This window comes from Falco naumanni, chromosome 3 (assembly GCF_017639655.2).
Source record: "Falco naumanni isolate bFalNau1 chromosome 3, bFalNau1.pat, whole genome shotgun sequence".
NCBI lineage: Eukaryota > Metazoa > Chordata > Aves > Falconiformes > Falconidae > Falco > Falco naumanni.
The window spans coordinates 74,624,611-74,652,283 of record NC_054056.1 but is presented as its reverse complement, the minus strand read 5'-3'; the positions used below and the strand labels follow the sequence as shown (position 1 = coordinate 74,652,283).

The 27,673-nt window shown below is 41.8% G+C and overlaps 1 protein-coding gene across 3 annotated transcripts; it reads left to right on the top strand.

Moving 5' to 3' along the window:
- The first annotated feature begins 17,688 nt into the window (after nucleotides 1–17,688).
- Nucleotides 17,689–22,448, top strand: PENK (proenkephalin). Of its 3 annotated transcripts, none has more exons than XM_040588725.1 (3): nucleotides 17,689–17,957; nucleotides 18,485–18,626; nucleotides 21,471–22,448. In XM_040588725.1, the coding sequence occupies exons 2-3, from the start codon at nucleotides 18,489–18,491 to the stop codon at nucleotides 22,134–22,136; spliced, it is 804 nt and encodes a 267-aa protein (XP_040444659.1). In that variant the 5' UTR covers nucleotides 17,689–17,957; nucleotides 18,485–18,488; the 3' UTR covers nucleotides 22,137–22,448. The 3 variants fall into 3 exon arrangements, with proteins under 3 accessions (XP_040444659.1, XP_040444658.1, XP_040444660.1); XM_040588724.1 differs by having other exon boundaries at nucleotides 17,691–17,961; XM_040588726.1 differs by lacking the exon at nucleotides 17,689–17,957 and adding an exon at nucleotides 17,977–18,333.
- Nucleotides 22,449–27,673: the final 5,225 nt, after the last annotated feature.

Here is a 27,673-nt window from a genome sequence, read left to right as displayed (position 1 = left end):
TTCATGCACAACTCTTTCCCCTGAACTCCTAAAATAGTTATTGTATTTCCTACCAGCATTCACTCCCATTCTTTCTAAAGGCAAATAGAAAAGCCAAAACTAATGAAAATGCCCTTATAAATGTAATGAGGAAAACTTCACTGTATAAATCCAGGGTTCATCCATACCATGAACATAACACGCAATTCCAATCTCCTCATCTTTAAGACATGCACAGAACTGAAAAACTCTCAGAGAAGAGCAGGAAGAGAAATCAAGTTGTAGACCAGTTTCTGTGTGAGAAAGTGCTTCATAAGCCAATGTGTTTCAGTTTGGGAAAGACTCATGGAGAATACAACGCAGGGTTGCAAAATTGTTAGTCATGGGGGAGAGGTGGATAGAATTCAACAATTCCCTGCCTCTTCTCATACCAGAACTACAGATGAAGCTTCTAGGAGTCAGCTACAAAAAGGATTAGGGGAAGTTGGTGGTCCCACACGTACGGAGTAATGGATCTGCAGAGCTCCTTGAGAGGTGACCCTGTGAATGCTAAAAATTGAGTTTCCAGGGGAGCTGATCGTGTGAGAGGAGTCCTCTGATACAGGACACACAGAAACCAATCCAGTTCAGGAAGCACCTGTGCTGAAATATCTACGGGCTAAGAAAATACAAGAAGTATTACAAATGCTTGGCCTGTTCTTGCACTTTCCTAGACAGTGATGTAACTGGGTACTTATGGACACGGTGGGATACTGGATGTTGAACTGAATGGATTGCTGGTTTAAGCCAGGATGGCTCATTTTATTAGGATGAGAGAAGTAAGAGGAAATATTTTAACAGGAAAAAATATCACAACATTAGCTTGGCTTATGATCACCAATTCTTGTGCTTTACCAACAAGAAAATGCATTGGTCTCCATCCAGACTTCTGCTTTGGTTTTGCCATCCAAATGTCACTGGTACTCAGGTTAAGGACACTTCTAGTTCATAAAACCAACGTTTCCAAACTACATTTCAGCTTCAGCTCCCACTAATTTTAAGAGCTCAGCAATCATGGAATTCTGACTACAGGATTGCAGAGGTAGGAAGGCAGTCAAGTTATTTTCTACAAATGTACTAGAAAAAGAGTAATTATTTTTCCTAGATAAAAATTGTCACAAAATAGGAGTTATTTCATCAGGAATCTCTACAGACCTCAGGTATTTTCTGACTACCCTCCTTCAAAGGACATGTTGCAATCCTGCACATTAACAAGCCCAAGTCAGAGCCTTTCTCAAAACCACTCTCCAAGACTGGTAACTTTCTGTCAAAGGGGCAGCTAAGGAGCACACAGGGCTCTGCATGTCCCAGGCTCAGAGAGACGTGTAACACTCAGATCAATGAAGTTCATATCCTGCGGGGGTTTTGTTCAATACAAGGAAGTATTTATAAGCTTTTTTCATTTTCCAATAAATATTGTAAAGATTATTTTGTCTAATATTTAAATAGTCAAACTGTACTTAACCCCTTTCAGTTCGACAACTGTGAAAAAGGATTGTGTGGAGTATGAACTACTTGGAAAAGAAAATCAGAAATCCTCTTGTTAACAAGATAGCCAACAGCTACCTGGACACTGTGTCTGTGGATTGGCATGGAATAGAGCTATCAGTAGGGTGGGGAGAAATAAACTAGAAAAATAGTCAGGCTCAGTTCTAATTACTTCATTATTAAAATAAGTGCAAAGGGAGACCAGCATGAGTCATTTTCTTTGGGGCAAAATTTTTCTTACTTTCAGTCACGTTGAGCAATACTATGCTGCATGTGTGGTTCTGCAGAAATCACTGCAATTCTCATCAAATATGATTCAGTGTTAGTCAGAATATCTGCAGATGGCTTGTAGAGTTTGGGAGTGAATCTTGAAACTAGCTTGAGATGAGGAAATATGTCATGGCATGGACAGAAGTTTTTTCTCCTTCCAGTCCTAGGAGGGAGGAGAGGGTTGATATCCCATCGCTGTCTCTGCCCCTGCTTTCTAAACTTGCAGATTATCTCCGAGTTTGCACACAATTTAGATCATCTTTCACATAGAGAGATTTCTCCTCTTCCCCTGAAAAAGAGATTTTGACACACCTAATTTTAAGAAATGCCGGGGCGGGGGGCGGGGGGGGGAACGGGACAGACACGAGATGACACAACACCACTTTTTATGGGAAACTTTAAATCTGTGGATTCTTAAGCATTTGGCACTCCTAAGCATGCTGGAGAGAAAAAAAATAAAATAACCGTTATTTGGTTTAGCATAAAGGTTTGTTGGGGTTCCTGTTTATGCTAAAGACAGGGATGCTATTTCTCCAGTTATAAGCTGAAGTAATTACAGATTCAAAAGATAACTTAGCATTTACCAATAAGAAAAAGCAGTTAACGCTTGTCAATGTGGCAAAAACAGTTATGTCAAAAAGGTCTGATGTCCTTTAAGATGACATTGATAGAGATCAGTGCTGGAATGATGTGCCCACTTCTGAGATCAATGTTCTCTAAAGGCATTGGGAAAACAGAGGGACTACAAGAACTATTTGACAGTCGGAGAAAGTCCTTTACTGCGAGAAACCAGACAAGACAAGTCTTAATAGCTCATTTGAAAAGGTACATTTAGAAAAGATCTGTGAATAAAGGCAGTGAATAAATACTGCCCTGAAAGGAAAACATCAAATAGGAAAGCCTGTGTAATCCTGCCAAATAGGGTTTGTAAGGATCAAAACCTGAATCCTAGGCAAAACTAATCTATATTAAAAATTAGGCATCACTGCTTAATTATGGGGAAAGAGGTTAATTACTGGGAAAAGCTATGAAAAGAATCTGAGCATTCTCCATCTGTGGATATCCTTAGAACAACATGCTGCTTCCAAAGCCAAGATGTTGGCCTCAGAACAGGATAACTGGATGAAGCTGAATGACCTATGATAGCAAGAGGATAAGACTAGCCTTAATTCTGGTCTTAAAACCAGCAGAAAATAACATGAATCAAAACTCAGAAAGCTGAAAAATGTGGTAAAGAATTACTCTGCAGGCACGGGAATCTACTTTCACTTAATACAAGTGCTGCTATCGGAGTACCACACTACTTACGAGCGAAGTCCCAGCCTGAAGGGCAATCTGCTGTACTAATACAACTCAGAAAAAAGCAAGCAAAAATGCTTTGGTTACCTTGGTGCTTGGAGGAAATGTAAACAAGTTCCCAGCTATTTTGCAGAGCTCACCTTCAGAATAACAAATAAAAAAATTAGATAACTTGCATCTTAAAATCATTTCAATGGATTGATACATCTGGGCTGATGGGTCTTGATGGAATGATGCACACAGGAATGAAAAAGTACTTTCAATAGAATCTGAGCCTTTCTAAAACCTCAGGAACCGAAGAATGAAATCTAAAAAGATAGTTTTTCCCACATGTGACAAGACGCACAATGGAAAGTCATTTCACAAACCCCAGATCTAACACTTGAGGTTTTAAATGAGAAATAGAGTGGTGGGAAATGGCAAATGAAGTGCTGGAAATGTAGGCTGGTATTTATGTCACTTGATAATTAATGACAGATATTCTCCATTGTATTCTGCTTTCCTCATTTAAACCCACTATCTTAAATTCTGAAATATGGAAACTAATACTTTCAATTTAAAGAGCAGTTCTTAGCAGCTTTGTTGGTGAAGTGTCAACTGTGCAGAGGAAGAATTTAATTAAACTTAACTGGTTTTCTTCTTTACACATGTATCAGCAAGACACAAGTCTTACAATTTAAATGCTTTTTGGTTTTTTAAATTAAATAACATATTTCTTTTTCAGGGTGCTAGTGTGGTTCATTAAGGCAAAATGGAAAGAGAGCTAAAAAAGAAGCTGAACTTTAACAAGACTTGTCTCCTTAAGTCAAATTCAGTGAAGTTGTGTCCAACTTCATTTTAATAGCACATTATATATGCACAATTTTCATGGAATTTACTAAAGGAAAGTGGCTCAAGAAGATAGTTATTAGACTTTAGCATTGATTTATGTGATGACTATCTGAAAAGAACATTTTCTATGCTGATGGTAGCTTGAAATGTCGTGTGACCTTTTTATTATCTTTAAAATTAATCCTTCCTGATATCAGTGGTAAAAGGACATTAGGTGGTTTTCTTCTTCATTTATTGAAATTATTTCTCAATAAAGAGATCTAATTTTCACTCTTCATCACCTGACAACAAAAACTGGATGCCTTTGCTTTTCAGAGCTGCAGAGAGAGGGATGGGCTTGAAAAAGAAACTACTATTCTATGCAGTATTTTGCAATAAGGACTTATTAAACATGGCTTTAGCCCCATTTATCAGCTGCAAAGGCTCTGTCTCTTTAAAAGCTAGCTGGTATGAACTCATTCTTGGGTACATGGAATTCAAATAAAAACATAAGAACTTATTACTTGTTTTATTTCCTCTCTCATAGAAGTCATGTTAAATATCTTTATGGATGTTGAAATAAAGATAATTATGGTAAAAAGCATTAGCTGAACATGGGGACATACGCACTGCTTCTTCAGGGAGCAGTACAGGAATGACAGCAACAGATTAAATTCACACACAGCCACATCACCTCGCCTGCATTTCGACACGAGGAGGTAACTGTAATGCCTGTAACGTTAGACAACACAGAATTAAATTGGAATTTATGGCATATTTGGCATAAACTACTAAAATCTGTGAAAACGGAACATAGGTCGGATGAAACCTAAAATCTTCCATGAATTAGAGATGACAGAAATGTTCCTGAGCCATGGAACCCCTCACAAGAATAACAATGACCATTCAAAATGCGTTACTCCACTGGCGTTTCTGTACTTCCTTTGGGCCGGCAAGCTGCCGTGTGCAGATCAACAGCACTTGGCCGCTGTTTCCTTCTGAGCTTCCTACTAAGTCTTTCAAGAGCGTGTGCTGCCATTTCAGCACTCCAGCTTAGCCAGAAGGTTCCTTGGTGTTGGCTCATTATTGGCTCGTTGCACTCGGCTGCCTGAGTGAGTTGTGGCTTTTCTAACTTTGTCAGTGGCCCATTTACTCCCACACTCCTACGTGCCAGCAGGGGTGAAGAGCTGTTTTCCTTCCCTGTGTCCTTAGATGAGACAGGCAGGGCTATGCTGCAGACCTCCAGGACTGCATTTTGTTTAAAGACCTACACACGATGAATAAACATAGATTGTCATCCCCTGAAAGTCACCTTTAAAATAAGAACAATAAACTTTTTTCTGTCACTGAGGTATTTATTGTTAAGTAAAACTTACCAAGATACTGTGCTGCCTAGCTTGTTATTGACTCAGTGCAAAATCTAGGTTACTTTCCAAAGGTTGGTTCCATACGGACTGATTTACTATAGAGAAAATTGCTTTAGAGTTTAAGGAGTACATATAATGGATTATGATGTGCAGTCTGAAATGGAGGAAAGCTATCCTTTGTGCAAGTAATCCTATTTTATCAAATCTGTCTTGCAACAAACAAAGATGGAGGGAGTGATGGATGAGAAATAATTTACTGCTAAAATAACCTTAGTCTGAATGAACCTTGAAAACTGCAGCTCCAAATTATTTATCAGAGTTTACAAAGTTTGTCTTGGATTGTAGACACATCTTTGGCAAAGCTCTGATTGCTTTAACTGAAATCTATGATGGCATACATTTATTCTTTACTTTGTTTTGCATCCTGCTGCCTCTCTGCTGCTTCTGCTAAAAGGAAAAGGTAAAAAATTGTGTTATGAAAAGTTGGTATTTTCTGTCTCCTGTCCTTGAATTGTAAAAGACATCATTGTCTACTCAATGAAAATAAAATTTCATATCTGCGATGCTTCTTAGATATAGCTCTCTTGTTTTCATAAACAATTCCTGTGACAGGCAGTTAACATTTTCTGATCATTATCTGCCATTACCTACATTTTAAAAACTTGTTTATAGAATTGATTTGGAAACTTCAAGAAATTGAATTGTTTTTTCCCTGTCAACATGAAGCGTGAGGAGTCATCTGTAATAGAACCAGTAAAGCTGACACAACAGAGCAAAACTCAAGCAAAAGCAGGCTATAGCTGGCTTATAAATAAATGTAAATACCTATTTAAATATGAAGAATTGTTTCACTTGGTTTTATAGATGTTATAAATATGCAACTGCAATTTAGATGAATCAAAACTGCAGGCAGAATCTATAGCATATTAATTTTGCATACAAGACAATAGAAGTCCTTGAAACCTATATACACCAATGCTTAAATATATGGTCACATAAACTGTTTTGACAGTAAAACAAATGGCTGTCTATTCTATAACGCTGCCTGAGATGAGCAATGTAAATGTTAAATAGGAAATGTAATTCAAGAGGACAAGGAAACAGGAATCACAGCTTTCTGATCTTCTCACTATTTCTGCACAACCTTGGCTTAAAGCAATGGATAATCCTTATGAGATCAGGTTATGGTACAAATCTAAGATAGCAAAGAAATGTCAAACTTTTGCAAAGGTCACCTTTGAAAGGTTTAGTAATCTGAAGGAGGTCTTCAGGTGAGGATCACCTCCCCCATGGTTTTAGAGATTAGAGAAAACCGGCAAAGGTTTCAAAAAAAATCAGAAAAGTTCAAAGCATATAGGAACACAGAAGTGAATGGTATAAGGAAAAAATATAAATAGGTTGATTAAGAAGGAGGTATTTCAGGTAACATGGGATCAGTAGGAATTACATAGATGAACGCATTCACTCCTAAACCACATGGAAAGTACTGCCCTTGCAGGAATGAGACTGACCAGCTTGTTCAATGCAACTGATTTGAGATGCTTGGATGAGAAGTGTGTGGGTACAAAAAACCTGAGCAAAATTGTACTGAATTTTAAAATAAATCAAATTTATCTTGATTCTTTTAAGATAAGTTTGGCTTTGCCAATAGTAATATAATTAATAAGGTCTACAAGGCTTACCTTCAGCATATAGATGCTTATAGGCACATCCTCTTTAATATACTGTACATCAAAGCATCAAAATGAGAGATGGAGTGACCTTTCCTAAACATCCTTACTGCACTGATATACTGTTCCCCACTGCATAATTAAATCAACTGGCTGAAACTAAATCAAGCAATAGAGGTGCCACCACTTCATATGCAGCTTAATTTTGGGGAACAATCTGAGCGCTTTATTATGTTAAAAGGTCTTCCTGAAAAGTACATCAGATGTTAGCTCAGTTTAATGTCACTGCTCACAGTCATGCATCTATCTTCTTCTTTTCTGACTGTTTTTCTTTATAATAAAGCACTTATAAATCATTGTCTGTAATGGAATTAAATCAAATGGTGCATAGCAACTAAAAAGATCAGTGCCATGAAAAATAGCAGACTGGGAAAATATTAACATGAGTGCCTGACATGCAGACAAGGAAAAGTAGCTTTGAACTTCATCTAGAATACAAAATATGGCATTGCTGTAGCTACATGAATTTGAACCGGCCAAAATATTGGCACTAAATTTCTAAAGGGTGACACTTTGTACTCTTTGTCCATGAAATGATTCCTCATGGGACTGAGACATGGGATCTTAATTCTTAGGTAGAGATTAAGTAAGATTAGATAAGGAGGTTGCTCTGAACGGGCAGGGAAAGGTGGAGCACTGAAAACCTCAAATGATTTCATGGGTTGTTTTATTAAAGAGAGAGTTAAATGCAGGTATCTGGGGGCCAGTCAAGAAGCCCAGATTACCCAGCACAGTAAATTGCCTGTAACACTTTCCTCCTGCTCAGAAAGGGTGGAATGAAGAGTAACCCAGAGAGTAAACATTAGCATGAGTACTAATGCCGTGAGTTTCTTTTCTGTAACATATTGTAATTGTTTTCCATTTTAAGTTGATGTTCAAGAAGCAATGATCCATAAAAGCAGCAATTATTTAATACTTACATCACTGCACTTCAGACACTATTCCCCCACAACTTTCGTATGTTCTAATTTATAACTCAGCTAACTGCAAAATAGACACTAATCACAACTCAAAGAAAGTGAAGGGTTTCTTTTCACAAGATCAAGGAGGGAGTACATGATTAAAACAGAACCTTTGTTTTAAATCAGCCTCCTGGAATTCAACATCATATAGCCCCATATGAATTAGCCATAAACTTCTGCAAAAGTTATACAAAGAGTTTTACAGTGTTGCATTAATTCAGAGTATCATAGTTTTCTTTCAGCGATAAAGGCTTACACAAAGGTTCTCACTACTTATTCCTCTGTGTGCACTAGTGGACATTACTAGATTCTTCACATTCATAGTGGTAACCTTGTGAGGAAGCTCCAAGGCATAATTTAATTAAACTTTTAACTGAAGACATTATTAAGAGGTGAAGTCACCACCTTTCTTTGAACTTCATATTGCTCCATACTACTTATATCTATTTTAGCATTTTTATTGCAATATTTGGTAAAAGAAAACTAATTAATCCATATCTGATAAATTAAAAATGTACTCATCCTTTAAAAAATTAAAAACCACATCTCTCTCCACTATTGCTGAGGTTCTGCAATGTCTCACATTACAATTCCCTTTTTTTGAACAGATATGCAATACTACAATTACTGTATTGTACTGCAAAATATTCTCAGAAATAATACCTAAGCCACAGATGTCAAATAAATTAATATTGAATTGCCCTGCCTCTTGTTTTCATTGTTCTCCTTATTAGCTTACAGACTACAATAATCCACAAAAGGTCTCCCAGTCATTAGTTTTCAATTAGCATTCTGCTGTCTCACTTTTTGATGGAAAACCCTGGAGGCGTGAAATAAAACATACACACTCCTGTGACCATTAGCAGAGAAGGCAGGGAGCTTACAGGAGAAAGGAAGATGTGATTTTGACTCAAAACACTGAGATTCAGAAGCCATCAGTGGGGTTCACCACAGTTAAGCAGCCAAGCCAGGCCCAAAGCACCAACCTTGGGTTTCAAACATTGGGTTATCTCCACACAAAGCACAATTTGATAAAACTGATTAGTGATTATTTTCTTGGACTCAAGCGCACATTCAGACTATGCAAAAAAGAGAGCAAGCACTTCTCCCCTCCAAAGAACATTTTGACAGCTCATGACAAAGGATAACACAAACACATGTATCTGACAAAACCTGATGATGGGTGGAAGATGTTCACTATAATGTAAAATAACTGGCAAGAATGAAAAACATGATGTGCCTTATACTTTCTCCCATCTCTGCTTTCTCTTGCTGCAGCTCCATTCTTCATAAAAGCTAATCAGAGGACATGTTCATTTGGCAATGGCCCACCACACAAAAAGATAGAGAACTCCAGTGGACATAGAGAACCTGGGGGCCATCAAACATCCAGAAGATAATGAGTCTGCAGACAAGATAAAGCAGAAGTCACTGGAACCATACCTGCCTAGCAGACCTCCACAAGCACTTCATTTTGAAAAACTTGGAAATTAATGAAGTATTTTGTCTGACATTGTTCCTCAAGAGCTCTAACTCTGAGCTTTCCATTTATAGTTACAGTTTATGGATTTGTAGTTATAGTTTACTGATTTACAGTTAGTTTACCTCACACATCCTTTCAGTAGGTTTACATGCACATGAGTCATGCTGGGCAGCCCATCTGCAACTCTGTTTCTGAGCTTATACATGGTCTTAACAGAAGAACCAGAAACTCAACTGCTGAGCTCTGTCAGAGGTTCCTTCATTGTCCTGACAAAAACAGAAATGTGCTGTGGAGAAAAAAACTTGACATCTCAGACATATTTAGAAGGCAATCATCCTGCATATTCTATCAGTGATGAAACCTGACATGGGTCCCCTGGGGACCCCTCCACCACCTGCAGCTAATCCTGTACATTTCTGCACTGCCTAAACAGGGCTTAAAACAACAGGCTAAGGATCAAAATGACAGTCAGCTCTAACATACGGGAATTACTTTACACATCCCACCTTCAAATGGGAGCAAAGCAGCTGTGTGATGGCACGCAGCTCTGTGCCCAAGTGCTGAAACCAAGGGCTGAACAACCGGGCTGATGACAGCAGTCACCCTTGCCTAGAAGCACCCTGACCTCCTTGAAAGCCTCCCACTTCCTTCTGTTGGTTTGCAGTGGTACTTTAATCAGTTGATCAGGCAATACAGATGCCAATTACTTTTTGCCACATGACTTAGTTTGCTATCATTTCAAAGATATTCATTAATACTTATTTTAAATTGCATTAAAAGAACCAGCAGGAAGACACCAATAAAGAAATTTCCTCCAAATTCTGGCATCACTCTGTTGGCACGTGCATTACACCCAGTTTTAGTACAAAGTATACACCAGACCAATTCTAAATATTCTGGAAATTGCAGCCTAGTTTAATCATAGAAAACAAGATGATTAGACAAATGAGTCATTTTATTTATTGCTGCAAGAAAAAGTAGAGTACTTTAGTCAACAACAGAAACTTTGCCGCTGCATTTTTGGAGAGTAGTCCTCATTTCAGTAAATTATTTATCTCTAGTGATTGTGTTCCGCAATAAAATCCCACCTCATCCTGAAGATCTGGGTGAGGTGACAAGGCAGTTACTAGGATGCTCTCAGAAGCAGGTGAAGAGTCTGCCCCAGCCACTGGCCAGCAAGGCTGCTTGCAGAGAAGCAGGCAATACACACCAAGCAACAGCAGAAAAGTCAGGGGAATATAAACATCGTAAAAAATGTTTTATGACATAAACTAGCCTAATCTCATAAAAACTTCACAAGTGTGACTTTCCCCATTCTACCTCATCCTAACCTCAATTTTTCTTCTCTGTGAATTATTTCCTTACAGTACTCATTTGCTATACTCAAAGAGCTGATGCACTTAAATAAGGTAAAGTACAACTTATTTCTGCTTAAAATATATTACTATTTTAGTATTGTGAGATTTCCGTTATTTCGTACCCTATGTCTTCTTTTCTGAAATCTTAGCATGCACCACTCTGTCTACCTTAGATGTGTCTGAACACATCAGCTGATTAAATCCTAGGGTACCAGTGTAGACAAGGGACACTCCAAAGGCAGTCCAAATCACTAAGTGAAAAGTCTAAAATATCTGGTATTTTAGTCCTTACCTAGAGGCATAAATACTATACTTCAAATGAATTCAATCAAAGGCTATGAAATAGCATCAACTGCTCTGTCTAGCAAAATGCTGCCAAGCCAGGTATTATCAGGTCATAACGGATAGCATTTTTATTGCATTAGAGGGAAGTGGTGACTTCACCACTTTGAGGTGACACAAAAAGCTTTTGGCAGAACTAGAAAAGACATGGCAGCGCTGGTTAGCTGTGTGATAATGTCATTCTAACCACTTTCATACTAAAACCAAACCTTGTACTATGCCTCCCCTTTAGCAGTGGTTGCTACCCTGATTTTACAAGCTTTCAAACTGACAAAGGAAAAGCTAGATGTCGTGATAGCAAGGTTATATAACAAGAAAAATGTGAGTTACATCTTTGGAAGGTGGGAAAGGAGTCAACCACAAGGCAATCTCCTCCAATACATGTATGTCATCCCAAAATAATCAAAACATCTTACGATATCTGTAGTTTTCCTTTACTATGCACTGTCACTGCACTTACGTTTGCACTCGACGTGGTAACTCTCCAGCTTCCAAAACCATTCAGGACCTCACCTTCTGCATAAATCCAGTCTTCAGGTTAAATCTGGGCCCCAGTCAAATTCACAGCTTCAACTTCCACAAAATATTTTCACCAGTTCTGTACAGGAAAAGCAATAAGGGCTCAGCTGGCTGAGGTTGCTTTTTAGTTTCTGGAGTGTTCAATTATGCAGCAGGAGAAATGAAATGACTTTCAAGTACAACGCGAGCAGCTTTAGTGAAAAGGAATGTAGACCAGTAAACTGAGAAGGGAAAGGTCAGAGTTCAGTTGCCAGCGTTTTTAATAGAAATACGAAGCGCAAAGAGGTACACACAAGGAACAGTGGAACAGGTCAAATATGTGTAAAACGAAGGAATGCGATGATAATGTTTCGTTTTCAAATACTCTTAGGATGTTTTCTGTCAGCATCTTCTTCCCTGTCCGAGCTAGATAACTTAATTAATTAAACCTGCATCTTTCCTTCCTATGGAGAAAAACTTTCTGGAACATAACTGAAGCCCCAATTCATGTAAAGCAATGGAAAATCATTAACATTGAAAGAAAAATGGGCCTTTCACATGTTCCTTGTGGGAACCCTGTGCTTTATGCACCTTTCCCTCTCCATTTTTTGCATGAACATCATCTGTTTAATATTAGCAGTTCCGCGGGGATTACAACTGTGGTTGTAGCTAATCTACAGTGAACGCTACAATAAATGAGTACAAAGTTGCTTTTGCAGCTGAGGAATTTAGCCCACCATTAGGTGTGTTGCAAGAGCTCAGGAGGCTTCGTGCTGCTTGCACATGGGCTACAAGCTACAGCCACCACAGGCTGTCAGATACACAGATTCCCAGTGCAGACAAGGGAATTTCCAGCAGAGGTGTAACAAAATATGTAGTATGACCCTCATTCTACAGGGATCACCTCTGGAGAATCCCTCCAGCGGAGGAGCAGCAGAGGGGGAGCGCATGTGACCCTTCACCACTCCCTTCATGGCCTGGAGACAACTTGGCCGTAAAACATTCCCTGTTGGGCTGCTGGAAATCACAGCAACCACCAACACCATTTTAAATTACATTTACAAACTTCCCAAAATATGGGAGTTCCAAGTCACCTCTGCCTGCCCCGCAGCGCCAGGCTGTGCCCCCCGAGGAGCCCAGCACATGGCATCCAGCCGGCTTTTGCCCTGTCCGCATGTAATGCGTCAGGCTCTCCTTACAGCTCCAGTCTGCAAAAACAATGCGTTTTGAATGCTGTGCTGAAGTGTGAACACAGCACTCCCCAACTGGGCAATAAAATACTAGCAATGAAAATGTGAGGCTGGAACTGGGGAAAAAGCTCCAAAATTTTGCTGTATGTATGTGAATAATGGGGAAATAGTTGCAGCTTGCGTTCCACATACATTATTTAGACTCTGCCTGTTTGTTTTTCTTAATATGACTGAAGTGATCAAAATCTCTCATTTACAATTTTCAGCTAATCCTTCTACATATGCATTAGACGCTGCAATCCTTTCCACAGACGGAATCTAATACTTCCTTTGTAATTCATGGATGAGTTTTCTTAATTAAAAAAATGAGGATAAATCACTCCACTCATGTGGAGTAGTTATTGTCTTAAATAATAATCACTGTGTCTGGATTCCATCACAATGTATTTTGCTACTGAGCACCCTGTTTTCTTCTCGTATTATTGGACATACCCCTCCCATGGCCTCTGTGGAAATGAGCAACATAATGCTTTTATAACTAATACGGATTTTTTACAGTTTGTTCTACTTACACTGCAGCACATTCTACTTAGTTCAGGCCTGATCTCAGAGGTCTCTGCACATATTCGTGTGCTGTGAGAAAGAGAAGCATGTAATAAAGTCAGTCTCCATGTAGCTCCACAGAACAGTATAAACTTCTCTGCCTCGTTCTTATCTTGTCTGGTACAACTGCAGGTAAACAAATACACCAAAAAAATTTATTTGTTGCATGCTCCCACTGAATGCACGTCATGCTCTTTATTTCACTCAGGGTAAGTAGCGTGAAGCCTCCTCCCCCCTTAGAAAGCTGCGTGGCATCAGCCATGAGACAGGGACAGTTGCTGTCAGTGCTCTTTCAGTGAAAACGTCTCCCTATTGCCACTGGATCAGCACGTGGGTTTGTCTGCTAAAAAAGTTGTAATTTGTTCAAGGGAAAAAATATTATTAGGATCCAGCTTTGTCTGAGACGAAAAGTTTAGCATCCCAGTTCTTCACGTAAGATTGTCTTCAGCAGCTGTGAGGAAAAATGCCTGCATCACTGCTATTTTTCTTATTTCTTCACATCTTAAATGATACACCTAGATGTATATTAAGGCACATACAGAGATATGGGAAGCACTGGAACATCTCTATCCTGTAAAGGTAAATTTCAGGCAATGTCATACCAACTGTACCTTGAGTATCTCTCTGTATTACAGTCCGTCTTTACTTACATTAGACATAATTTCATAAAGATATTTCAAAAGTAGCAATGCATATCTTGTATCTATAGATTAATAACTCATGTCTCTAAATTACTTTGATGATAAGTCTGGTATAGGAAAGTTGATTTTCAATGCCTTTCTTGGCTCTGATATCAATTATATCTGTTCCTATTAAAAATTAAGCCCATTTAGACTGAGCTAAATGGAACCTGACTGGACTGTTTGGTCTTAAGAAAAGCTGTGACCTTTCGCACTGAGCTGAAGGAAATAATCAACGTGCTGGCTTACGTTCCCTATTCCTCATTTCAGTTCTATCACAAAAGATTTTTGTTGCGAGAAGGGTTGCTCGGGGTGTTAACAGCATGCTTATCTCATATTTCCATAAATCCATCTTCATTTAATGACTTTGTAGCAGCTCCATAAGCACGATGAGCATAGTTTGGAAAGAAAAGCTGATCCTACAGTAAAGATACTGATGTGAAATCCAAGAGAGATTTAGTTTCTAACTCAGCTGCTCACTGCTTGCAAGACTTTGTAAAGTCATTCAAATTGTGTTCTCCATCAGTAGAATGAAGATTATTTCATCTTGGCTTCACCTTGTTCTTGCTCAAGTCTGAGAGTCTGGACAAGCTGTAGGACAAGAGGGCCCCTGGGGCTGCAAGCACTACTGCAACACAAACAGGTTTCCTTCAGCTGGTATATTTTGATGACAGATAAAAGGTAGCTGGTGTCTGTGGTAATTCTGAATTATATAAATGGCAAAGTTTTTATCAACACCAGGACATTCTTATTATGAAGTTAGTAGGGAGCAACAAGTTATCAACTTTACTGCTGTCAAAAGTGTTCTCTTTATGACTCCCTATTTCTTTGTTTCACAGTCATCTGTGGCTAAGGAAATATTATCCTCCACTTCTGCAGTGAGTAATTTTCCTTATGTAGTTTTTGCTTTTTGGTATTTTGTCAGAATTTTCCAAATTCTCTCCTGTTTTCATCCTCTATCTGCAAAGAATACTTTCCCTGTACGAAGCTGAACTCAGAGTGGGAATTAAAGAGTTTTTATCTGCTGACACTGGGAAAAGTGAGGTCTTCAAGAAATATTTCCTTAATTACTCCTTTCTTGTATTACTCCCCATTCTCTGTGAATGTTAGCATCCTTCAGGAGGGAGTAGAGGACCCTGTGTAGTAGGCACGGCTACAGCTAGTGGGAAAAGGATAAAACGAGAGCCTGGCTGGCACATGCTTCCCGCTCCCCACCCTCCCAGACCCTGGGGACCCTCACACAATCTCCACAAGGATGCAGGATGAGGACCAGTGATAGAAAGGAACCAGCCAAAGACTCAAATGACAGAGGATATGGAGAAGCAGATGAACCAAAGAGTTGGGGAAATCTGTAGCAGTTCCAGCAGCCACAGCTGGATTTATTTCTGCCCCGTGCTGGCTGTGCACAGATCTCTCTCCTCTCTCTCTCTTGCGGTGTCCTTGCACCTGATCTCTTTCCATCTTTTCCTCTTCCCTGGTCCCCACCAGCAGCCATAAGACTTATCCAGTGTGAAATAAACCTCCCCATGACTCCTCTTCTACACAGGATGTACATGCCTTTTATTTGGTCCTTTAATATGCTTTATTCTTACGTCATCCTTCATCTTTTGCTGTTATAGTCTGTATCTCACCTACAGGGATTGTCTGCACCTCTGTACACAGTGAGATTCTGATGCTGGCTGGGTTTTCATTATGACCAGATTAAACACAGAAAGTGACATTTAACAAGAGTACTGAAGGACACGGCAGACTGAGTAGCTGAGTGGTCAGGCTGAGCATGGACGTTTGTGTGCAGAACAATGAAAGCTGGAGCCAGTCAGCCCAGGGACATGGGATGTATGCTGCAGGAGGAAAAATCAGGATGCTGCTGGGCTCTCTGTCCCATGCTAACTATTAGAGTGCAAGCCAAGAAATGATGGCAGAGCTGAGAGTCAGTAATTGACCCAGAGGACTAATCTGATGATGTCCATCACAAAAAGCTCTGCTTGTAGAGTGCATCTTTACAGCAAAAGAGGCACCAAATGTGTCACCTCTGGAGTTAGTCAGTGCTTCCCTAACCATCCTAGAACAAACTTTATAGCTTTCCTACTGATGCAGTGGCACAGCAACTTACTCATTGCTCCAAATGCAGATCCCCCACATGCTAACATAAATACACCCACTGGGATGATTTTAAAAATGTCTACCTCTTCTCTTGAGGGTTCACTCACAAAGTTGGCTGATATTACTGCACAAACAGAGAGCCTGACTCTCTTCTCACATACACTGACTGTACACAAGAGCTATGCCTTTGGCTTGAATGGATATATTCCTGAAAATCCAGACATGCCTTTGAGCATCCTTAATCTGAGTCAGAGAGCTGGTGTAAAGGGTAACAGGTGGCAGAAAGCACAATTTCCATACAATAATAATACTGAATTCTGTGTTCGTTCTGAAAGATAAAGACCTGGCTGTATCTCAGTTACCAGACAAGTGTATGACATCGACGTACTGCAACATTAGGAAAGGCAAATGAGATCTGAGGAGCTATAAATTGAGGTGTCTTCCTCCTCCAGGGAGATAATTATGCATTAATGCCCTAATGAAATTTCAACCAACATACTGTGTATTATTCCCATCACTCATGCCCAGAAATGATGAACTCCAAGTATAGCAAATGCAGAGCAGAATATTTACATGGAAAGGGCCTACCTCGAGACAGAAAGCTGAAGAGCACAGCTAGTTTACCTCAGCAGGATGAGGACTCAGGAGAATAATCCCACCCCAGAAACACACCAGGAAGAAATGCTCTTTAAACTGAAGGACAGGGGTGAAGGAAGATCAAATAAACGTAAACCAGCTAGAAATATTTGGGCTGGAAATAGAAGGTGGTTTCTGACAGTCAGAAGAAACACAACTTAGCACAGCAGGGGCAGAGTCCTCGACAAGCAAAGTGGTGTGAGGGGTCAGTGTCACCGCTCTGCGGCAGTGCCCTGGGGTGTCCCACCGGACAGAGCAACGACCTGCCCCTGCGATGGGGCCGAGAGCCTGGCCAGAGCGCCTGGGGCTTTGACTTTACGGGGTTCCTTCCCAATCTTGTTTTCCTGGTCACAAAATTGTGAAAACAAGGCAAATCTATTCATACTTGTGAAACTCCAAGAGCTTCAAATCAAAAACAGGCCCAGGGGGGAGGCAGCGGGCGTGCAGCGGGGCCCCTCCGCACCAGTGGCCCGAGAGAGAAGGCCACCAAGAGAAAAAAGCTGGGGAAAAAAACCCAAAACAAGCCCCCAAACCCAGCGCCGCCCCCCGGCGCCGTGCAACGCTCCGCAGGGGCACTGCGCCCATCGCCGCGGGAGCGGGGCGCCTGTCCCCCACACCGCCACTCACGCTGGCGTCTCACGCCGCCCGCCCGCCCACGGTGAAAACTTCCCCCGGTAACTTGCCCGGTGCCGGAGCCCCGCTGCCCCCGACGGCACGGGCGCCCCCTCCTCACCCCGCGCCCTGCCGGAGCCGGCGGCGGGCAGCGGCGCCGGGGGGATGTCGTAAGTGCTGCGTCAGCGGGAGCCCGGCGGCGATTGGGGGAGGCCGCCCGCTCCCCGCGTTCACTAATTATAAAGTGCCGCCGCCGCCGCCGCCAGCACCCGCTCCGCTCGGCAGCGGCGCGTCCGGCCCCGGCAGCGGGCGCTCGGCTCGGCGCCCCCGGAGCCGCCCTCGCCGAAGCTGTCAGCAGCCGCGGGCTGTGGGTGCCTCCCCCGCGCCCCCGCCGGCGTGTCTCCAGGGGCTGCTCGGCCTCGCTATATATAATAGCGGCGCCGACGCCGAGGCTGCAGCGAGGTGCGGCTCACTCCCGAGCGACTCCCGGGAGCCCCGAGGGGAGCCTGTGTGTGAGTGAACTGCGCTGCCTGCGGGGGGGACCGCGGGAGGGCCGGGGGCGGCTCTGCCGGGCTGGGGCCCGCCGTCGGGGCGGCTACTCGGGGCGCTGCGGTGGGAGCCCCTTCCCGGGAGGCGCTGCCGTCCCCTCCCGTCCCGTCCGCGCCCCTGCGCGGTGTGTCTCTCCCCCAGAGGCGCGGGCTTCGCGGGAAGGGCGGGATAAAGTGCTCGGGGACGAACGTTTCACCGGACGGGCGCTTCGGGCCGCTTCATCCGTCGGGTCCGCTCCGGCCCCGGACGCAGGTCCTTTGCCTTGCAGCCGCCAAGCGTCTGCTTAGCATCAGCGCCCGCTTACCTCGCGCAACCACCCCGGCTCCGCAAAGCGTGTGAGTTACCGGAGTTGCCTGCGACCCCGCACTTGGTTTTCAACCTCGGCGGCCGAACAGTTTCGTGCCGCCTTGTCCTGCCTTGCGGCGGGGGAGGCAGTGCCGGGCGTGAGGGGGGCGGCGGCTGCTGTCTGACCTGTCCTTCTTGCAGCCCCATGGCGTTGCTCCTGAGACTCGGCTGCTCGCTGCTGGCCCTCAGCACCTGCCTGCTCCCGAGGGCGCGGGCGGACTGCGGCCGCGACTGCGCCGCCTGCGCCTACCGCCTGGGACCCCGCGCCGGCATCCACCCCCTGGTAAGCGGGCGGGGGGCGGCCCGGCCCCAGCGCCGCGGAGACCGCTCGGGCGGGTCCCCCGCCCCCCGCCTTAACTTTGGAAAGGGGGAGAAGGGGGCAAAGGAGAGAAATAACAAAAATGAATAGTGGGGGAAGCGGCCGGGGTCGCTTGGAAGACAACTTTTTGAAAGGGGGAGGGAGGAGCGGGCCCCGGGGCGCTGGGGAGGGGGCGGGGGTCCGCGGCTCCGACACAAACCCAGCGCGTCCCGAGGAGACCCCCCGGCGCGGCCGGCCCTCCCGCTGCCCGTCAGCCAGCGGCGGCCGTCGGGGCGGGGGGGGGGGGGGGGGGGGCAGCCCCGGGGGGAGCGAGGAGAAAACCGAGGGAAAACGTGGGAGGGAAGGCGGGGTCGGCCGGAGGGGGCAGTTCTGCAGGGAGAGGAGGGGTCGCTGCCGGGCACTTTAGTCCCGGCAGGGCAGGGGGAAGCTGGGCGAGACGGGAAGGGGGTCCCGACCCCGGCAGGACGAGGGCTCCCCAGGCAGGGTGGCTGTGGAGCTGAAAAGCGGCGGATCTCCCTGGTATCTCACAAAAGTGGGGTTCGAGCCTGGTTCCAGTAGTAATACCACCCGCTGCTCCTTTTCTCTGCGCTGTGCTGCGCAGGAGTGTGCTGGTGAAAGATCCCTTTGGTACTTTCTCCTATGAGAAATCATGCTAAGAATACTGCAGAAGCCGGGGGGTGGGGGCGTATCTGTAATGTTAATGATATTGAAATTATATAAAAGTATAGTCACAGAGGCAACTCAACCTGAAATGTAAGTATTAGGGTTAGTGAAAGTCTGGGGTCTCTCAGCCCTCCCTGAAGAAGGTGAGAACTCAGGCTGCCAAGTCCTTTGCCAGTGGCACCTGGGGTTCCCAACCTCAAAGCGATGCGTATTGAGGCATCATGCTCTCAGCACATTTAAGTGATTTGAAAAGTTTTATTCCTATGATGTCATCGATTATTTGGGAGCATACAAAAGGAAAGACTGGACCTCATTCTTATGCAGAATTAGGAATCACAGAGTACTGCTTACTCCAAAAGCACAAGAACTCGTTCTTTACCAGCTTTGTAAGGGCAATATTCTTAGGGAACTTTTTGCCAGCCGTCCTATATATTTTTGCTTACATTAGCTTTCAATTAAACTTTAGCTGTAATGTCAGCTAGGGAAAAACGTGGTAGTTTGCTCCTTTGGAGGGACGGATATGAGCTTTTTGGAGTACATGTTGTGGATGTCTATGCTGATATTCTCTCTTGTACACTTTCAGTAATTATTCAAAAAAGAACCAAAGTTCCATTCAGCAATAATACTTACTAGCTGAACAGGAAAAGAAGCAACCCTGCCATACCTGTATGTTTACTATACATGTATGTTTACTATATATGTGCAAACAATTATTAGAAACAAATGTTTCTAGATACTAGCATCTAGTAACATAACAGAATTCATCACATCGTATCTGTAAGACAAGAATTATCACATTGTACTTGGTCATCCGCATCTATGAGATGGAATATGTTCATTTGACAATAAGGGGTTATTAAAACTAATTGAGAAGGGGAAAGACCTATTCTTGCTTTTAGAGCAAGCTCAAAGTCAGACTGAAGCTGAGATTCCATTCTCTCTATAGCATGACTATAATATATAGCAATAAGCATGTAATGCCAGCTAAATTACTGTGTCACAAAATACATAAATACCTTTAATTTTCTTGTGATCAATAAAAAAATCATATATAAATTTCTTAGACTAAAATGGGACTCATTTGGGTTGAGGCCAGAGGTAGAGAGCTGGTCAGTTAGCTATTGTAAAGAACTGTGCTGGGGTTTAATTTCATACTTCTAAAGCATATTGAGATCCTTAGAAAACATCGTCCATAGGCAGAATAAGTGTTTCTCTTACTGAAAATATTGATGATTTCTTCTTTAATTATTGGGGTATGAAAACCATGAACAAGAAGGAAAACCACCAGATTTACCTTTTTTGCAACTGAAGAGTGTGGCTTCACAAGAAGTAAATCCCCCTGACCAATATGTATGTTATTATCTTTACATGACAGGTTAATGAGTTGTGTGTATGAAATTTTTCCTTTCAGTCAGAAGCAATACAGCTTAGGACTTTTTCCCTTTTTCTGATGGTCGGTCCTTTGCACGTCTAACTAGCAAACCCAGAACTTTGATCCTGCCTAGGAGAGCCTGTATTTCTACATTTGCATTGGTACACATTTGAAAGATCTGTTCCATGAAAGGAAGCTAATGATAACAGACAGAAATAGTCTTTAAAGCTATGCGGTGTGTTGAAGATACTGAGCAGTATGGTACAGCTGGCTTCTTTGCAATGAGACTGCCATGTAACTGCTTTCCTAAAATTTCTGAATGTTAGTTCTAATTACAGAGACTGAATACACTTCTACGCTTCATTATGCAGCAAACCACAACTGGTTTTTAGCTTCCCAGTAGTAAATTACAAAAATAAGAAATCATAACAATTCACCCAAACATAAGGGAGGTGTAGGAACTGTACATGTAGCTTCCTTTAAAATAGAAACATAGGGGCAGCTTTGACATACAGGACCCACGATCCATCTTGTCCAGTATTCAGTCTTTTAGAGTGGAGACCATCACATCCTTCAGACAGGGATATGAAGAACTTTGGAACAGATAGTTAGCAAGTCAGCTTGTTCACAAAGAGCAGTCCTTCCAAGCCACTCACAAGGAGAGGCATGCTCATGGTCTCTTAAAGACAAGTAAAGGTAAGACAAGGTGACAGTGCAATTATTTTTTTTTGTTACTGTCAAACGGTTCTCAGTAAACCACATCCATTTTTCAGGCATGTACACTAGAATGTGAAGGAAAGCTGCCTTCTGCCAAAGCCTGGGAGACCTGCAAGGAGCTCCTGCAACTGGCAAAGCTGGATCATTCTGAGGATGGCAACATTGCCCCAGGAGACAAAAAAGAGCTGGATGAGAACCATTTGCTTGCGAAGAAGTATGGAGGCTTCATGAAAAGATACGGGGGGTTCATGAAGAAAATGGATGAGCTCTATCGGGTAGAACCAGAGGATGAAGCTAATGGAGGAGAAATCCTGGCTAAGAGGTATGGAGGGTTTATGAAGAAAGACTCGGATGATGATGCCCTTGCTAATTCCTCTGATCTGCTGAAGGAGCTTCTGGGAACAGGAGATAACCCCGAAGCAGGGCATTACCGAGAGATAAACGAGAATGACGGGGACATCAGCAAAAGATATGGAGGCTTCATGAGAAGCATAAGGCGCAGCCCCGAATTGGAAGATGAAGCCAAAGAGCTGCAAAAGAGATACGGTGGTTTCATGAGAAGAGTGGGCAGGCCAGAATGGTGGCTGGATTACCAGAAACGGTACGGTGGGTTTCTTAAGCGCTTCGCCGACTCCATTCTCCCTTCAGAAGAAGATGGGGAAACTTATTCCAAAGAGGTCCCAGAGATGGAAAAGAGATATGGTGGATTTATGAGATTTTAATACCTTTCCCTTTATCCCTTTTGTCCTAAATGAGAAAGACTGCCTTATTGGTCATAACTTATTGTAACGTGTTGCTTGTACTGTACAGTTTTTTACTGTCCTTGGTTAATGATGCAACCTGCGATTTCTTGTTTCAGGTTCTGTGTTCTTTCGAGTCAAATAACTGATTTCTGGTTTAGTCAAGTTTCAGACTGTATTGTAGTTTCCATGCTAGAACTATTTTGATTACTGTATTCATTTTCTTTAAAAGGAAGTACATCTACAGTAGAGTTGCTTAACTGTATATACAATAAATTCTTCATCCTAACTGCATAAATTCTGAAATGTTATTTATTTTCTCTCAGTCATTTAGTCAAGCATCACCTCAAGTTTTCTTTAAGCAATCAGAGCAATGTCAACCTCTTTTCTGTAATGGAAGAATTTGTACGGCACACACAACAGCTGAAACACATTTTTGTCTTTAGCTTTCTCAGTTTCTTAGAATACTAGAATAGAAAATGTGCTCTAAAGTGAATATAACTGTATTTGCTCTAATTGCTGTCATTTTACCCAGTTAACAGAATAAATATTTAAAGCCTAAACTTATAATTCATAGTGTTCAGCCATAGTGTTCACATGAAAAAAAAAGTCATTAGTGTATTTGACTTAAAGCACTAAAAACATTTCTCCAGTGGACAACACAATACCACGTTTGATTGGTTACACCTTTTATACCCATCCAATGTAGGATTGTACAGTTGGCCTTAAAGCTATAAACATTAACTCAAAACCTGGTAAGTTAGTTTCTGCAAAATAAACACGACCCAAACCTGCATGAAAAAACAAAATCCTAATTTTACAGAGCACCTGGCAGTTTTGCATGGAACAGTTTTGTGTTTGATTCCTCAGCTGGTATAAAGCACTTTGGAACTACTGAAATATGGCAAACTGCTGGTCAGTCTTTGGTTTCAAGCAAAGGCAGTATAAGTAAATCTGAGAACAAACAGCACAACACTAACACTGGTAGATCCTTTGGCATTTACCTAAGTTGCACTTGGATCCAAGGCCAGCTCCTATCCCAGTGTGTGCTTCCTTCCACAATTCGGACCGTCCCCCTAGATTCCTAGTCTGTGAGCACTTCTCCCCCACCTACTGCTACTAGTTACTGGTTACTTCCCACTTAATATAACAATCGCTTTGACCACCGGCACTGACAATAATTTAAAGTTTCTACAGTCAAAATCCTCAAAGCTATTTAGATACCTGGTTAATGCTGAAATAGATAATGGGAGCTAGATGTCTGAAACCATCTGTGGCTCTGCATTCAGTATCTGTATTTCAGGTGTGCACAGTACTACAAGTTGACACAAAGGGCAAATTAAGGGTCTGACTCTTCTTTACTGTCAAATCAATGGGATCTTCTAGGTAGTCAGGACTTTTGAAAATTAAGCTGTGTTTACATATGCACTTAAAAGCCTCATCACATACAATTAGTAGTGATGATTTTTGGCTTGGCACTTACAGGATGATGGAGGTGGTCTGAAGTGGCCAAAATCCTGCTGAAGAGTTGATAAACCGCAGAGCAGTCCTTTTCCTTCAGTAAAAAGCAGGGCACTTGTTTTCCTCTTCCTGCTGTACAGAATTGCTAATACCAAATAAAAGGCAGAAAATACAGATGCTTGTAGAAGTTCCTTTTCAGAATTCAGTTGTGTTCTCTATCACTTTCCCAGAGAGTTCTTCAAGATGCCATTAGCCATAAGAGAAGTCTTCTTCCCGTTCTTTTTCCCCCATAGCACCTGCCCACTAGTACCTGGAGGTCATAGTGGCTGGAGGACATCGGTCGGGCTCCTGGAACACATCACTGAAGTGGTTTCTGCCACAAGGACCCCAGGCTGCGCACACTAAGCCTGCTCTGCAGCACAAACCCATGCATGGGATGCAGCATACTTCAAGCATGCATGCCAGAAAGAACTAAAATGATAATGCAGTTGCATCCTTAATTCTTCACTTCAACTTCTATTCTTTTCCCTAAAACTTACTTTCCTCCAATTTAGTCAGAGAGGGTCTTGCCAGCCTTCTAACTAAAAGCAAGCATTGTTGTACTTCATGATGGTTTACCAGTTGTTGTCACCCATCCTTCCCAGTAAACAAAAAACTGGTGATTTAATGACGAAGAAAACTCCCCAAACTCTAGCAACCTAGTATGTATCTTGCAGAATGAAGTGCTTTGATCTACTAAACCTCCCTATTTATATAAATTTACACAGTAAAAAGAGTTCTTGATACAAGCAACTAACTGGGATATATGCACGCACACCAAAACAGGCGTGAGGGCAAGCAAAGTGGAGGAGTTAAGTTTCTTCCAACGTTGAACAGGCAGGTGGAAATGTGCATGTAAGGGGATGTGACTTTCACTCTCTGAATGAAATAGCAAAGCTGAATAGTCCTCATTCCTTCCATTCTAACTGAAAACCTCTCCAGTCAGATGCTTTCTTGCTTTAATAATTATAATTTAAAAGATGTGAAATTAATAAGATATAATTTCTTCTGTTGTGGAATTTCTTATGACTTTCAGTTATGCCATCACTCAGGGGCTCTCTAACACTAAAATGTTCTAACATTCTCAGTAATTAACATTTCAGGTGAAATCAGCTCAAACTGTGCCAATGAATCAAGCAAAGCTTCCTGGAGTCCACTTTACTAAATCACAAATCAAAACTCAGGTTGAAGATAGGGTCTGTTGGGCTGGGAGATGAAAAAGGGCCTCTCACTGTTGGCCTATGTGCTGACTTGGTTTTTAGGGTCCCCTAATCTTCCTCCTAGAACTGTCACTTCATCAGAAGGTTATTGAAACAGCTGTATTGCTTTATATGAACAGAAGCAGAAAGGAGGAAAGTCTGATGTCTAGAAAGAAAATTAATTGCAATAGTATTATGAAGGAAGAAATGTCATCCTGAGACCAAAAATGAAATTCTACATTTCCTTTCCCTGGCTTTTATCACTGGCTTGACATTTTTACACAGCAATCCATATTCCAGAGTACAATCAAATATAGTATCATTACTGTGAACACTGAGCAAGTATAACAAAAATTGAACATGAACAATGAATGCTGGAAAGGTCCAGACCAGCCAAAGAGATTAATGCCTCTGCATTAGGAACAAAAAGAAGAAAAAGACAGTCTCGTTGAGGTTAGGCAAGGATGAGTTAGGCTTTTTAATAGGAACTAATTAGAGGAAGGAAGGAAAAAAAGAAAAAAAAAAGAAAAAAAAGGATTTCCTGAACCAAATGGAGTTCACCTACAGGAGCAGATCACGGAGAGAAGCTGATGAATACAATGATTTCTGAATACCAAACCACATGCAGCTGGAGCTTTGTCTGAAAACCTAATCTTAAATCTTGGGATAATGAGGAAAGGTCATAGAACCATTCCCACATCTCAGCTGAACTTGGCATATGCTATGAGCTGAAATATGCAGAGCATAACTTTGAATTTCCTGGGGATTTTTCCTGGTAAATGAATATGTAGTATGATATAATAAGTATAAATAACTACTGTGTAGTATGGTATACAATAAATAACTACAACATTATTATTACAATAATTATTTTGTAATTATTTTTAAATAATTATAATGATTTACTTTATAATCATTTATAACCATATTATTAATACAAGTAATTATAACATCAGTGTTGTTAGCTGTTTCAGATAATGTTTCCCAAGATAGAATCTTTACAAGAACAGAAACATGTTCTAATTTAATATACTGACATAAGTATTATTAAACTGTGTTCAACATAGACTCTAAATATGCACTGGTTCATTTTAATTCTGAAGGGAACTTAATTAACAAGAAACAAAATTTTCAATGTACGGTGTATAAGGGCCTCTCTGTCATTAAGGATGGTTTTGGCAAGGCAAAATAACAAATTCATAGCACAACTCTACCATTCCTGTATATATCTAAGTGCCACAGCAAGTTTCCTTTACAGCCTTCTTCCTCTAGCACTACTGCACTCAGCTGGACATGGACAGCAAGATTCCTTCTTATGCCAACAGGACCATCCCAGAATTTGCAACTTAAAAGGCAAATGAATGGTTAAGTACCCTGACCCTAGGTTGCTTGACAATGAAGAAGTTTCTGGCTTGGGTTAGCTGGCCTGGAAACCCAATTTATTTAGGGTGACATTCTGGGACAACCCCAAGGTGCATACCACATTCCCGGCCTTTTAAAGCACTGAGGTGGGATTTACAAAGTTGCACAGAGAACAGTGTAACCACTTCCCTGTCAGAGTCTTACAATTTTCATGCTTCTCTTCAGTTCCCACCAGGATGGGTGATTCAAGCATCACCAAAGAGATCCTTCTACCTGACTAAGCTTTGAAGTCTGGTCTCTTCCTCCAAGAGCAGCCACACAGGCTTCATCTCTCCCATTTCTTGTGCAGTCCCACCACCTTTCGTAGAAGTCCCTTTGTAAGCCTCTGGTCACAGCCTTGGATGTTATTTCACCATTGACAATATTGAGACTTGCTTTCTGACTCAAACCATAAAAGACAATTGTATACAATTGTATTGGAGAAGTGATGGAAACCTCCAGTTCCAAGTCCTAACTGTGGAGGTTAGGTGGCTATTTTTAGATTTTCTGCTTTTAATATTTTGGTACTTTGCTGCCCACAGTGTTAAAAAGAGTTATACTTACCAACAGAAATGCACTGATTACATCAAATCTGTTTCATAACTGTTTTTCATAATATCATAACTATATTGCAGTTACAGATGAGTACTCCACCCACCTGAGAATGGTAAGGAGTTATCATAAACATAGCTGCAATCAACAAACAGGGTAGAAAAGCCGGCTGTAAATCATTAATCTGAGCATTCAATTACTAATCCCATCAGCCTCATTTAAAGCATTTAAACTAACAGTTGCATATCCAATTAACTGTTGCTATAGAAAATGAAAATGCTTAGAGGTATTTGACAGACAAATCTTTACTGGCCCAGCAGGGATTTAGACTGAATTTGTTTAATTAGATTGTGACTTTACCTAAATTGAGCATTTACTGTAATCCTTGCTGAAACCACGGAATGAAATCTCCCAAGGTTAAGCAGTCATCACAAAAGCACATCGCTCTGCTAAATGATTTGTTAAAAGCACTGTGCTGCTTCCTCAAGGAGAAAGCTGGTATATCTGCACACAGATTACGGGCGCTGCACCTTTCTGTAGCTATCCATGCCTGTAGGTATGCAGGGGCAAACATCCCCTTTGCCTTTCTGCCATTACTCCCCTTCTCATCACAGTCTTCTCCAGCCCAACAGTGACTGTTTGCAAAAGATCCTATCAACTGTATTTTCCTGCTAAATGTAAATGTATGCATTGACTTGTACTCCAAGTGCAGTGAGATCTGTGTGCAGACCTCTGATCAGAGCTCATCTCAATTCCAATCCATGTAAAATTACAGGACACAGTTATGAAGACTGTTCCTACACTCCTATGAGAATCTGCATCTTAACTCTTAGACTTAATGCCTCTGGAAAATACTCTAAAACACTT

Bases quoted from the DNA above. Each gene is read 5' to 3' on its own strand.
- PENK (XM_040588725.1), top strand. From the start codon at position 18,489: ATGGCGTTGCTCCTGAGACTCGGCTGCTCGCTGCTGGCCCTCAGCACC. The intron at 18,627-21,470 runs GTAAGCGGGCGG...TCCATTTTTCAG, and splicing joins GCGCCGGCATCCACCCCCTG to GCATGTACACTAGAATGTGA.